Consider the following 15,237-nt stretch of genomic DNA (forward strand, 5'->3'; position numbering starts at 1 on the left):
AAGGTTCCTGGCTGTAACTTCTAAAAGGACACAATGCAACATTGCACCGTAAGTAATGTGTATGTTCACAAATAATTGTGCATGTTTATTTTAGGATGTATTTTATATTGGAGGGAGACACACCCACCTCATGCTTAAAAGGAAACTCTTGGGGAATACAAATTCCTTTAGACTGCTCCTCCCCTTATTGTTCAGTGCTTCCTTGTACTGACAAGGACCACTTCCTCTCCTTATCCACCTTCCTTCAGGCAACCCTGCATAGTTCTGTTCCTGCCATGATCCATATGAAATTACATTACATTAGTCTCCTCCTGTCCAAGTTTCTAAGCAGTCAACAGTAGTCTAGCAGCTCACCTGGAATTGATCTCCTGGAATAGCAATCAGCCCACACAGCTTTCACTGTTCAAGTGTTTCTTGGAAACAATATACATTTTGTAGTGTGGTATTACCAGAAACACTGCAACTACCCACTTTCAAATGTTTTCAAATTCAGGATTTCAAATTTAGCCTAGAATTTAAATAAGGCTTATAAGGGACCATACCTACAAAAACACCACTGACAAGAACTAACTAAACACTGAGGCTTCACATTTGCCTGGATATATGTAGACATGTCCCAGGGCCAGAGTCTTTGCTAGTGCTTCAAGAAAGTACATAGCTCCACAGTGCCAATACTCCAGCCTTGGCTGATGCTGCAATGCGGTTCAGGCCTCTTTTAAGATGCTGAAAGTGGCTTTTTCTGACCAATTAACTTTTGTGGACCTGTTTCCTTTATGCCTTTGGCAATAATTCAACTCAGACATGTTAAAATGGGAAAGGCACCGAGGACAGAGGGCAGAATTGCATTGTTCAGGGATTTGCAGAGCTTTTGGGTAGAAGGGACAGGGCAGGTGAAGGGACAATACTACAACAGCAGGGTGGGACTGCACCAAACACAGAATCCCGGTAGAAACCAGGTCTTGTCTGCCACTGATTCTGCCCAGGAAGAAGGGATTGAGATCCACAGATGGAACGTGTCTGAGAAACAGGAAGTAGAGGGAGACTATCCAAACGAGGACATCAGAAAGTCTTGTTCAGCTCTGATTAGGAACTTTATAATTTCACATAGCTATATCAGAATGAAGTTAAAACTGATTTTCTAGAAGGTTTTAGTCTAAAGTCAGCAAAAGGTAGACTATACACCTTATTTAATCCTGTAATTAATGGTTCATTTAAAAAATGAAGCCCTTATCTCCAGTTAGTGCTGTCTTGCTTCTATCTCCAGCATTTATTATTGTTTGTTCCATATCATTAATTGTGCAATATTTGATGCAGAAATAGTTCTCTTTGTTTTACAGCATATAAGTGCGTCACTTACTTCACACTACTCGAGAAAAGCCTGAGATTACAAAAATTATATAAGAAGTGGAAACAGTTGCATGGGAGTCACTTGAAATGGAAAAGATATTCAGACTAGGATTTTCAAACTATGTAGGAGTACAAGTCTTCCTTTCAATTGGGATTTCAGTCCAGATTTAGGTACCAGTTTGACCTGAACAGGTATTAGATACTTACATGGCTTTTGAGAATTTGGACTTCAGGAACTTGAAATACGAGGTCCTGGTCAAAATCAGCAGGCCTTTAAATGCCTCTGAAATTTATGAAAATGGTATTTCATGTTCTTCATAAGTCTGATACTTTTGAGAAACATCTATCCTCTCTTGTCAGTATATGTTCTTGTGACCGAAGGTACTCTGTATATAGCAAGAGGGCTCCCCAGTGTGAAGACAGACCTATAGTCTGTAGTAAGTGTCCCAACAATTCCCATTTAAATTTTATCATCTTAAAAGTTATGACTGCATTATTAACAGCTGGGCTGTCAAAGCACACCCCACTCTGCAGAACTAAAATGCTACTATGTACAGTTACAGGAATACATCCTCTATGATTAGATCAATGCATTATGACTCTGGGATATCAGATCAATACCTTATAAATTTCTGTTTCTATATAGCTTTATTGCAGTCATCTGTAAATATAACACAACAACATAATATCCCACAGTGAAATTCTGTTGGAGAAGGGGAAAAAATCAAAAGGCAATAAAATCAGGAAGGGCTATGTTTCAGTACCAAAAACATCAAGATCCTAAAAATTCTCCCATGTTTTCACTGTCTCTAGTAGACTGTACACAGAAGTCTTGCTGGTGAGCTCAGCTATGAAAAATCACATGTACATGACAAATAAACTTGGTTCTAAACTACTACTATATATTTCTTTTTAATGTAATTGTAAGTGCAATGTTACCAGTTTGGCTCTCTTTTCACAACAGTAACTTAACACTGACACAGACAACCTGTTGTTTCATGTATTGCTTCCTAGGAGCCAAAGAAGATGGTTAAAATTCTCTGACAGGTCCATGTAGCATCTTTTCCTATATCACTTTCAGTAGCAGCTGAAAGAATGTACAGTTTGCTTATATCTCTGAACAACCTGGAGTCTAATGTATGTACATTTTTCTTATGGGCAGCATCATTTCAGCACCTGGCAAAAAAATTCCTAGAGGCTGGTCTAGTCTCTTGTCTCTTACCACAAATTTTCTGTGACCTTGGGTGGATTGCTTCATCTTTCTTTTCATATCAGTTCTGCATCTCTGAGGATAATCCATATCTCCCTTCCTGTTCTCTCTCTGTCGTTATTTTAACTTCTGTGGGATCAAGGCTGCCATATACGCCTGCACATATGACTCTGCTTACTGGTGCTATGCATTACTTACTATAATACAAAGATAGCTAATGCTGGTGCCCAAGTTGTACCAGCTAATAAATATCCCTCTCCTTCAGATTCAATAGGAAGTTCTGCTTTGCAGTGATGGGGGAGACATTCCTCGCATTGTGCAAACATACAAAAAAACAAAGGCTGAGAAGGGATATGAGCACTCTATAAATACAACCTGGAGGTAAACACCAGAAGAGGAAAAGAACTATTTTTAAGCAAAGGGACAATGTAATCACAAGAATAAATGGTGTTGAATCTGGTCTGGATACATCCTTACCCTGTACTTCCACTGACAACAGGAGTATAGAGCTGGTCTATTTTAAATAATGGAGAGATGAAGAAGGAGAAGTAGGAGCATCATTGCTAAAGTTATTTTTGGCTGGCTTCATTTTCAAATGAGTTTGAAGGTGAGTTTGAACCCTGGGAGGGACAGAACCCAGTCCAGACCAGGATCAGAAAATAGAATGGAAATATAACCAGATTTTAGGAAAGTGTCTCACTCCCTACTCCAAAAGGAAAGAGAACCTTTTTACTTTAAACTCAGAGGAGTGGTATGACACACTGATACAACAGTGGAGTGCTGGGTTTGACCTAGAAGAGCTTTTCCAATCCTATGTATCATTGCTTTGGCAAACAATAATTTACAGTTTCCCAACACAGAGCAGTTGTAGGGCAAGGTATCTAGCGGTAAAATCTCTGGGCTTCAGGATATACCCATACATTGCAAGTGAGGTGCCCAATAATATTCACCTGGAACAAGGAAACACAATGGAAAATTTTAGGGCTAACAAAAAAGAGCTGTTGCTCTTCATCCTTAATTCCAGAAGCAGCTTTAAATTTTTCTAAATAACTCCACTTAGCAATAATTATTTCCTGTATTGTTGTTTTTCACATACATGCCTCATCCCTGAAAATCAGAAAGTCTTGGTGAACAGTTTAAAGTTTGCCCCAAATTTCCAGTGGCTTCTTTTTATGTTTTAACTGTTGAATGCCTTGTTCCCTTATTCTGCCTCTTTCACCTCCCCAGTTTTCCTCAAGGAAAAATTCTGCAAAGTTAACAGAAAGGAGGAGGAAGGATTTGGGTTTGCCTTACTGAGCAAATTCTGCAAAAAACATTACCTTTCCCTAAAAATATACTCTTGGAAAGAAAGTCACAGCAAATTCCCTAGAAAATTCGTTAACGGTTTCATGTACCCGAGGTAGTAGTGAGCGCACTTCCGTGTCCCTTAGCAAGCACAGCCTTGCCAGTTTGCCAGCCTGGTTGTCCCCGGAGCACCTAACCTCGCCCGCCCTTGATCCCTTACCGGCTGGCCAAGCAATGGGGCACTCACAGCCTCGGGGAGCCATTGAGCACTAGCTGGACCGCGGTGAAAAGGAGGGCCGGCCCTGGACGTAGGGTGCCTGGGGGAGAGGTGCTAGCCCCAGCGGCACGGCCCAGAACTCGCCGACCCCGAAGGAGGGATGCCGGGACTAAGGTGGATGAGAGCGCCGGAGGAGCTGTGTCCGGGCAGGGGGTGCTATCCTGGGGATGGGATGCGCCGGCCCGAGGGAAGGAGGGTGCCGGAGGAAGGAAGCCCGCCCGGCATTTGCCGGCCCCGGGAAAAAGATGTCCAGAAGCAGCGACCCTTCCCGGCGAGTCCGCGCGCTTACCGGCGTTGCTCATCTTCCACACCAACTTCGCTCGCCGGCTGCTCCGGGCGCTCAGCGCATGGCCCCGGGGGCCCCGCCGCCCTCGCCCCTCGAGGCCGCGCCCGGCCCTACAACCCCTGCGGGGGCACGGGAGCGCAGCGGGACGGCCGGACGCTGGCGGCGGGCTGGGAGGGTGGCGGTGCCGGCCGGGGGCGCGGCCCGTCGAGGGGCGGTGGCGGCGCCGCGCCCCCGCACGGCCGGCGGCGCGCGGGGCCGGGCCGGGCGGGGCAGGACCGACTGCGTGCAGGCAGCGCCCGCCGCGGGGCGACTCGGGGGATCCCCGCAGGGAGCGGAGGGCATGGATGCGGCACGGATGTCCAAGCGCGCGAATATTTAAAGGCGCGGAGGTGTCCTTCGGCCTCCTTTTCGCGTGCCCCTCCTTCGTGTCCCCATTCCCTTTCCACCTCCCTATGGTCCCCCTTTGCGCTCTACTTGGTCCCCTTCACCCCCTTCTCCGTCTCCTCTCCCACCTTCTCCCCTCCATCAATATCTCCTCTCTCCTTCCCTCTCTCCCTCCATCCTTTTCCCTCTCTTCATCCTTTTCCTCCTGCCCATTCTTCCCTTTTCTCCGTAATTTCCCCCCTTCCATCTATCCATCCTCCTCAATCTATTCATTCTCACGCACGCACACTCCCCCGAGGAACACGACCGCCCCAGCCTAGGACCCTCCAGGGAACGAGGCTCGGGGAGGCCCCCGCCAAGCCCCGGGCGTTTTCCCCTAACCGGGAGCATCTCTGCAGAGCCGACAGCACCTGCTACTGGAAGCGGGGTCTGAATGCAGAGGAGCCAGGCACGGTGCTTCGCATACAAACCACGCTTGCTCAGAGCAGTTTCAGGCAGCTGCAGGCTGCTGTCTGCAGCCCTCTCCCATAAGCCAGCATCTGCCTCAACGAGCTTAATGCAGGCACCTAGTTTTCGGGCTGGTAGCAGTACTAACACCCAAACAAAATCGGATTGCCCCCCTTCCTCTCAATGGAGGCATAATACAGACTTGTTGTGTTTCCCAATGCTAACACACGTAAGCACAACTTGGCAGATTTCCCTCCCCTGACAAAGAAATCTCAGGAGGGCTGAACTGACCTCAAGATTCGCTTCCCTAGTCGGGGAGGGACCCTTCCTTCCCAGAGCAGGACGGCTGTTTGCAGCCAGCCCAGAGTCCTTCGGGCCAGCAGGCTCGGTATGGGGAGAAGTAGCACATTGTGCCTGCCCAATTCCAAGTGAGGGCGTGAAGCTGTCAGTTCTTGCTTTGACATTTTGAATCCCCCAGGAAACCGTGACAATTGCTAACACCATCCAGAAAAATGTAATTTTAAATGCTGTTCTGTTTTTGCAAAGGGCCTAACAACTAACATCATCCTGCTGGCAGTGCTTTATAGTATGGGAAAAGCTCTTTTTCTTGACCTTTCAAAGTGGTCTCATTGTGACTGATGGGGTGTGGGGTGCCTTGCACTGTAGTGCACGTATCTCTCAAGAGACAAAGCAAGTAGTAAGGAAAATGGGAATTAAACCCTTCTTTCTGTGGACTTGAGTGTCTCCCACTGAGGCTGGTATCCAGGAATGCTGGGTTGTGGATCTCTAGAGAACCCTGGCTGAATCACTATGGCTCTAAGCATGCATTTGCAATCCTGCATGGTTTTGGAGATGGATAAATTCACAGTAGCATCTCATGCATTACTACTCTGATATAAAGGCCTATGTATTCCCTCACAGCATAATGTGTCTGGTCTGTGCCCTGGTGCAGGGAACAAAATGGGTTTCCCTGGTCCATCTGTGACCAGCTGTCATGCAGCCTTCTCTCATCTTCATGTGTTGGTTCCTGATTTTATTCTTGCCACCTGCAGCCTTGATGTCTGTGTCAAGCAACATAAACAGCATGTCGATAGAATGTGGCGTGTGAAATAGCTTCAAGAATACAATTTCATATCTTTCAAAAGGTGGGAAAAAGTTTATGGGACACAATGGAAGAATAATACACAGCTTAAGAAAATCTAGCACACTACAAGTGATTTGGAAAAAAATATTCCTTAAGTATGTTTTCCAGGAGAATAACTTTTTGGTTATACAGCAGCAAAAACTAAATGGTAGGGAAAGGGCATCAGGAAGGTAAGAAACATGTTTTCATAGAAGAATTGAGAATGTTGGCTGCATAATTTGGGGGAATTTCCTAATAAATTGAAAAACATAGTCTGGACTGCAAAGTTTTCTCATACCTAGGTCCATAATAGAAAAATGCTTAAATATGTTACTATCAAAACAAAGCCATTGTAAAAGAGACTTTGCAAATAGACTAGATGGTCTTGTAATTAATGTACTACTTCTATAGTGCCCTTCACACAAAATCTTTTTTGGTCTCCCGTAGGTCAAAGAACCATGATACTTCATAGGTTTTGATCCAAACAATTGAATTGTGAAAAATTTCAGTTATTCTGTGGAAGTAGCTGAACACTCCAGCGGAACCCTGTACTTAATGACAAGCAGACAACTCCTGGTCCAAACATCATGCCATTAGCTCAAACCCTGGCTGAGGGACCTAGCTCTGTAGAGGCTGAGTGCTTCTCACAAGTTTCTGACTGCCTGTGCTCAGATCTGCTTCCTTATGCAAAGGGCAGGGTGCCAGGGTACCTCCAGGAGCTGCTGACTCCATTCTTTCTTCAGATCTGATTGGTTTGAATGTTGAACTGGTTTGTGGTGGTTAAAAATGTCACCAACGCACTGCTACAAGGTAATATACTCTTCACCAAGGAATGTGTTCTTGAGCACTTCAGACCACTTTTGGGCTCCGAGAACTAGTGCATGGGCAATTAGACTACAGTTTGGGTTCAACAGGAAAAATCCCTGAAAATCTGTCCAACTAAGGTATATTTGGTGAGCAAAAGTCTTATATTCTTTTTCATATTAGCCTAAAAGACAATCCAGGGTGTAATTTCCTGTACTGAAATGATGAAAAGCTGTGAGAATTTGGTAGCTAAAGACAAATAAAAACCATGAAATAACTGCTTGAAATATGTCTGTTTACTCTGTAATTCTATCAAAAAACAATTGGCAATGATCTGTTTTAAAAATGGAAGAATGAGAAGGTGAATGCATGTGAACATGTTCAGGAGATGCTTAAGGGTCAAATCAAATCTTTGCAGCCAGAAGAGGAATCTCTGCCTTTGCAAGCATATCCTGCAATTAAGGTTTTAAAGGGTGGAGTCCACACCACATAACACATTCCTTGAAGCAAGCAGAGTTCAGAACTGAAAAATAATTTCAGTTCAGGGAGAACCCATGACTTACTTGATGAGAGGTGAAATCGACACATCTTAAATCATCTATTGCAATAAATGAAGCATATACTTAAAAAATTATTCTGACTAATTTTTAATAATGAGATGTCTTTTAACAAAGGATTACATAGCATAATAGGGATTAACATAACCTAACTACCCATCTGACAAATTTTATGAATTTAAAACTCAGATGAACATTCTAGGTTTATAGGTCCCCATCCAGCAGATGTTTTAAGTACTTGTTCAAATCTCAGCAAGTGCATATAATCTGTTTTAAGTAGGGTTACTCCACATACTTGAGTGCCTTGTTAGCTCAGAGTGATCTAGCATGCTGGAGTCTTACTCTTTTATCATTGTAACGTAAGCTAGCACTCTTTCTGACATTTTAATGGAGCTCTGCAGAGTCTGTCTATTATAATACCCTACCTATGCATCCTAATTGTTATTTTGAAACCTTTTGATGTTATAATATAGAGGTGTTTCCCAAGATAAGGTCTGCTTCTTTATAAGCTGTCTTTCAGGGCATTTTACATTAACTTTCACCCTCCTGTCTCTTTTTCTTTAAGGTTTATAGGTTTGGATTTTGGGGTTTGGAATTTGTTTTTTCACTATTTTGGTGTCAGTGGCCTTACTAAAACAAATTTTCTGGCATTGAATTAAAATTACTTTGGTGGGGGGGAATGGTGTTTGACCTCAAAATGACTGGGCTAAACTTCTTAGTTCCTAGTGGGTAGAATTTCGAAAACCAGCATTGCTTTATAAATCTTTATATGCATCTGGTCTTAGTTGCCTGAAAGATCAGACATTTTCATATTATTTGATATTACCTGGTGCATTCCAGCTGGTAGTATGCCACCCGAGAAACCACAAAACAGAGAGAAATGGTTCAACAGCCGATCTCTCTTGGTGACTTGGCAAACCCAAAAGTGTAGATCTATAGCACAGGATATATAGCGTAGCTAATCCCTTGTGTTTCTCTTTGTAAGTGTGCTTGGGACATCTGGAAGGCTGAATGTGTAGGGGAAAATTGTTATATTGGCATGGATTAATGTTGATCAGGCCTACTTTAACATTATTCTACAAAAGCACTTCAATTATTACAGTAAAGTGTGGTGCTGCACACCACAAAATGTGAATAATTTACTAAAGCAGGATGAAAAAAAAGTGTAGATGTTTTAATAACCGCAAGCATTCCTTGAGAAGTCAGATAAATTGAAATGAAAAATGTGAGCAGCTGTGATGAGCTGAGTATAGTAATAGGCAAATACAGTAAATACTGACAGGTAAACACTTTTCAGTTATTTATCTTTGCTGTGAGGTAGTTATCACTGGAGCCAGATATCATTGCTATCTGGTAACAAATTCCCATGTCTATGGAACTGTCTATTGTCTTTCAGTGACTGGCATGTCATCTCTCAGACTTTCTTGGTTTCTTTATCCTCTCTGCTCAAAAGACTGACTGACACCAAATCAAGCTCAGAGACGGAACAGTAGGGAGTGCTGTAGTGAGAGTCCTGACCAGTCAGTAGTCCCCAGTGGCCCGGGGAACCACAAGAGATGTGCTGCTTTAGAATTGGAGTTGCATTGTCAGGATGTGTCAAATTTGTAGTTCTGTAGCACTCCGAGTTTCTTCAGTGTGACGTTAATACTCTCTTGAGAGTCCTTGGTACAGAAGGAAGTTGAAGTACCTTAGCTCAGATGGTGATCTCAAAGATGATTGGTAAACATTTCTTTGAAAAACAGAAGTTAAAATGAATGGTGTCAATCCTTGACCCTGCAGGAGCCCATTGTCTGGCTATTATAGAAGTGTCTGAAAGCAAAGCTTGTTCGTGTCAAAATTTGAGAGCATTATCTGCTCATCTCAGTGCAACGCTGGCATTTAAAGGTAATTTTTCAATTTTTTGAGCACTAGTGTACCTTTTCTGACAGTTTGCTTGCTGCCTTCACTCTACATTTGTATTCTTCTTTATATCAAAACTTACTGCAAAGAGTAAGTTGAACATATGTCATAGCCTTGGCCCCTGATTTTTTACATCCTCATTAAAGGCAAGAGAAGCCAAATGAAGACAAATATGAAGGGAGTGGAGAGGAAAAGAAGAATGGGAAAATATAGCTACATGATGAGCATGCTGTCCCATACAAGCAGTTTGTTAGTTTGCAGCATACATTTTTTCACGGCACTATTTTGCAATAAAAGAGAAGGGATTACAGTTACCAGTTATTAATGACTAACACCACAAACATGCTGTCCATTACTTAAAGAGCTCATTTCAGACTACAGGAGATACTAGATTTTGAAAGATGGTTGCTGTATACAGACCCCAGCATGCTGTAGGAGAGGGAGGCTACAAGGATAGTGTCATCAGTTCCTGGGAAACTAGTTTGTGATTTTATTCCTTACAAAGGAATACAATTGTGAAATACTCCAAATATATCTTTGACTCTCACTTGATCAAATGAACATCTGATGACTTCTCTCACCATTCTCAGTAAAGCACCAGTCCTATTAGGATGGGATTTATGTGTTTCCATTCAGGCTCACGGGGCCATCAAGGTTCCTCTGATGCATCAAGTTTATGAGCTTTTTAATGCTTAGTATAGTTGTAAGAAAAGAATATTTGTAGTCAATTGTGCAAAATCTAAGAAACCCCCACATTTGGGTCTACTCATTGCTCACTGCCATGGAAATTTTCTTTGCCACTTAACTGCCCAGATACCTAATTCTCATGTCCTGGCTCAGTTTTTGCCAATGTCTCACTCAGGTATGACTTCATTTAATGTAACTTAGCTTGGGCAACTATGTGTCTGGAAACATGTCTCTCTTTACTCAGTGGCGTGTGACATTTCTGCACTCCAAAGCACTTGGTGCCTGTATTTGGAAAATGTCAGTACAGCTCTACTGGCAACAAACAGAGAAGTAGCTGAAAGTACACTTGTATGGATTAGCTTACTGCAGTTACTTGTTTTCCTCCGGACTTTCATGCCCTTGCAGATGCTGTCCATTACATAAAGAAAGGAGAGGAAATAGCATCACAAAGAATCAAATGGTGAGCTGGGAGCTGAAGGATGGAATACAGATGCTTCAGACATCACTCAAAATAACCAAGTGTAAGTGAGGAGCAATACCATTGAGGGTCAAATGTGATGCAGGTGTAAAATTGATGTCAGTGAAATAAAAATTGGTTGCCAAGTCAAAAAGGCTGAGACTTGGCTTAAACAAACTCATCAGCACTGGGGACAGAGCTGAATTTCAATTCTTGAAGTCAGAAGTCAGTAAACTCTCTTGCTAAATTTAATTTGAAAAAGGGGGGGAAGAAACCTCACCCAGCTGGAGAAATTTTGACTTGTTTCCTGTATGAGATGGTACCATGCATTTGATACCCCCCAATAAATGCAATGGCAGTGGGTCATCAACAAGATAAAAGGTTACAGCAATGATGGTTACTCTGAGCATTGTTTTGAACTACAACAATTAATTACGCACCTCATTTTATCATGGCTATGCACTGGGTGCAATCTGTTGTATGAGAGCTACATATAGGGAGGAAGACAAACGCCCATTTCCTCTCAGTATTTGGATTTGTTTTGGTCTTGCGCCAGCGAAAGTCTCAGTCCAGGCACCTTCCACCACAAATCCTCACTTTAGCTGTGGAACCTACTTGTCACTAGGGCCTTTTTTACTAGGCTGTTGTAAACTTTGGCTGCATTGATTAGCACAGCCACTGATCCAGAGTGGGGCTGGCAGCTGCATTCTCCATTTCCTGCCCAGGCATCTGCTGTCTGATTGGAGGAAAGTGATTCTTAAACCTTCTTCAAAACAGGAAACTTCTCTTCTCCCTGCTTCCTGAGATACAGGAACCGTCTCCGAAGCAACCCGTCGACAAAGACACGTATTAACTAGTGGGGTGCTATAACAGATAAAGTGGGAGTTCATAATTCAAGCCATAACCTATCCTGAAAGCTTGGAAACTGCCTCTTTATGCATCGCTACTCTCTGTGCGTACACTGATGCCTCATTAAACAGTCTGGATGTTAATTAGCAGATGATAATTCTATCAGTTGGAAGCATTTGTAAACAATTCTCATCTTCATGATTAAATATTGATCTTGTGCAACCAATCTCTGGAACATAAATATGTAATGTTGCCCCTCTAACTTTACATTGGAGAGGTGACTGAACATAGCAACATTGCCACTCTCTCTTTCTAATTTTTTAATGACAGTACAAGTATCATTTGACTAAAAATTATTGATATCTCATGCTTTGCTTATTGAGTAGTTTCCCACTTATGATCAAGCCTCCTTTAATAGTCAGAAGTGGAGCTTTCAGCAAGTCACTTGCAGTTTAAATGCAGTCCGTTGTAGTCCTGGAGAAAACGACATGCATGCTTATAGTTTCCAGTTTGCATCACTGAAGGCCTGTTACTAACACAGCCAGTGAAGCATAGCTGAAATTAATATAAACTTCTGTGATTCTGCATTCATAGAGAGTGTCAAAAATTTTAACCTAAAGTTCTGATTTGGTGGCTCCTTTTAAAGTTCTGATTTGATTTTGGCTCCTTTTAAAGGAGCCCGAAGGTCAGCTGTATCTGATAGGGGGTTAAAGTGGACTTCAGAGCATAGGGACAAATGCAATAGATGAAAATGATAAACAGTGAGAAATCTTTGTTCTTATTATTAGGTTTGGACATAAATTCTACCTACACGACCATCTTTTCACAGCAAATGCAAAGCCCTTCTCAGCTCCACCCATAAAACTGAGCAATTTGGATGTCTGAGTAATTTTCCTGGTGTTAGGTTTAAGGAAATAGAGCAGTAGGATATAGCAACATTCAGAAGTCACCCTTTCCTTTGCATTCAGCTACTTTCTCACCAAATACTTCCTGACAGTAGAGTGCTACAATGGAGAATACCCTCAGACTGTCTAATTTTCTGCCAGCAAGCTATGCTGTTGATCCTAGAGTGGCTGCCTTCAAAATCCAGATTAATTATTTTGCCTATGACTGTACCTCTGGTAATCAGCAGGTAATGGGGGAAGCTGTTATGTACTTGTGGCTCATGCCTGCTGTAATCCAGACCACCTGCATTGCCAGTAGTGGATAGAGATGCCTTGCAGCAGAAGGGTTTCTCATTGTTCCTGTGATTTTCATACACACAAAAGCCTGTCCTTTCACTGCAAGTGATTTTTAAAGGGAGAAGCAAAGTTTGCCAAGAGAACCAATTTATCTTGATAAATTGACTGATCTGGGTCGTAAGGCAGACAAGCACACCTTCAGTCCTCTCACCAAAGTAGGGGAGAAAGCAGTATGTTTTAAGCTAAATACCAGCTGTATGTAACTTTTCTTGTTTTAGCCTAGTCATAAAGGTAAGAAGAATGTAATGAGACACAAGCTTGCTGCTATGGTCTTCCCAGTTCATGGATGTTTCTATTGATTGTTCTTTGGAGGAAAAAATTTAAACCTAGCTCTTAAAATGTGACGTTATGCTGCATGAGGAGAGGTAATACAAAAGTGGTATGATCAGAATAGGGAAACATTTTTCCCAGTGGCCTGGACTGGGAAACCAACTGCTTGTGATATAACTACTCCTCTGGGGCCAGTTATGCTGGGATCCTTATTTGGGATGAAAAAGACGTCAAATGCCCAAAATTTCCTATTTTGAGCACCTCCCTCCTTATTTCTTTAGTCTCTCTCATAGGCAGCCAAGGTCATGCTTTTCTATTCTTCCATGTCTGGAGGAGTTCGAGTGGTTCCAGGGTGTTATTCCATGTTCTGACTGCAGTGCAAGTCAATGTGCTTCAAGTGGAAGTGCATGTGAGGAAGGATGTGAGGCATTCCTGCAGTTCTAACTTTTCACCAAGCCAGGCAATTAACTTTTTGAGCTTGCTCTTGAGCACTGGTATGGATGGCGAGAAGCTCCACTAATACTGATTGTAACTTGGTGAGTAAGCAACACAGGATGCATGAAAGCCTTATGGAACCAATGCACTCAGGAATGCTCCTCATGTGAAACATCAAAACTGAAATCTCTTTCTTCTGCCTGGCACGGCTTTGCCTCTAGCAAGCATTTCTAAGTAATTACAGCTGTTTAAGGGTGTAAAGATCCCTTTCATCCCTAATTTTGACATTATGTTTCATTTCACTGAATTTTCTCTGTGGAAGGTATCTGAGCAGCCTACTTTGGAGCACTTCTTTGATGTCCTCTTGGCAGAATTGCCAAATAAAAATTGTTCCTGAATGAATCAGTCCCCAGTTATATATTTTGAACATTTTTAGGCATCACCAGGAGAAGAATGTGTACACAGCCACAGGAAAGTGTTTGTACAACCATTCTGTCAAAGCAGAGCAAGAGTATCTTCTGCCCATTTTGTGGCAGTACTTTCAGAAACATTGAGCCCTGAAACGAATGAAACTTGACTTCTCATAAATTTGTGTCATTCATGGTTGCCTTTCAAGCGGAACATAGTGTGAAGTCTGATTTAATGATCTTGCCTGTAGCTGGGCTGTAAGTAAAAAACTTTCTGAGTTCCCTAGTGTCTGATAAAGAGTGGACTCCTACTGCAGCTTCTCCTGTATTGATTCCTCTTCTCTTGTCTACATGCCAATCCCAGACTTTGATCTTCATTGAAGAACATCAAAAGGAGAGTAACAAAGTTCAGCTGAAGGAATTTTAATGTGGAGGACTGAAGCGACAAGACACATGACAATTGTATATGCTGGGTGGTAGCATTTATGAGCCTTTAAAGCTGGATCAGGGCTCCTAGAGTCCACTTCTGATCCAAGCAGAGAAAAAAGGACAAAATTTAATCAGGTGACAATATTTAAAGCTATTTAATTTTCTTAAGTGTTTTGATTCATGAGAACAGAAAAGACACAATAGTACCTCATTATTCATATTCCTTTGAAGCAGTTTGCCTCTCCCTACTCCCTTTTCTCATACATTCATTAATGTAATTGATTCTAATAAGAAAGATAATGCCATCATTAGCTATATCCTTTTTCAGTGCATGTAACCAGGAGACTTCCACACATTCTTAGCCTGCACCATTTTTCAGATTATTTTCTCAGAGCTATGGAAGCACTAGCTTATATACTCTCAATGTGGATAAAATTACTTTTTTCCCTAAAGTTAGGATATTGGTTTGTTTGTTTGTTTGTTTGTTTTCAGGAAGCTAGAAAACATTTTACCTGAGTTTTCATCACTCTAAGACATCTCTATTTTTGTGTAGCCATGACAGAACCACACACTTTCCATGATTTTTGCATTCCTTAGTTAAGACAACAGTGATAAAACCATTATGTACTGGCGTGATTATAAATGATTATTTCCTATCATTAAAACAGAGATACAGAGGCCTGTTTAAATTTCTTCTTTTGCTCTGCATACTTTTTCACTAAATTAGAATTCAAGTCATGCTAGTTCTGGGGCATTTTTTGCAGATCAACATATTTTCTTCCTGTCATAATGAAGGATTCTTCAAAGTCTTGTGAAGTTCTGTGGTTTCAACATAGTGGGCACT

At 42.1% G+C, this 15,237-nt stretch overlaps 1 protein-coding gene across 7 annotated transcripts in view; it reads right to left on the reverse strand.

Moving 5' to 3' along the window:
- The window catches only part of FGD5 (FYVE, RhoGEF and PH domain containing 5), a 77,198-nt gene extending 72,621 nt beyond the window's left edge, over positions 1 to 4,577 (reverse strand). For 3 of the 7 annotated variants that reach the window (XM_014251687.2, XM_014251685.2, XM_014251684.2), the window contains exon 1: positions 4,408 to 4,574. In XM_014251687.2, the coding sequence (XP_014107162.2) occupies positions 4,408 to 4,420 (13 nt within the window). In that variant the 5' untranslated portion in view covers positions 4,421 to 4,574. Of the gene's footprint in view, positions 1 to 4,061; positions 4,232 to 4,407 lie in introns of those variants that run through there. The other 4 variants (XM_088061714.1, XM_005522217.3, XM_014251688.2 and 1 more) reach the window with 4 other exon arrangements.
- Between the last annotated feature and the right edge of the window lie 10,660 nt (positions 4,578 to 15,237).

Source organism: Pseudopodoces humilis, chromosome 13 (assembly GCF_049639895.1).
Source record: "Pseudopodoces humilis isolate 2021_Gansu_Grassland_sample_001 chromosome 13, ASM4963989v1, whole genome shotgun sequence".
Classification (NCBI taxonomy): domain Eukaryota; kingdom Metazoa; phylum Chordata; class Aves; order Passeriformes; family Paridae; genus Pseudopodoces; species Pseudopodoces humilis.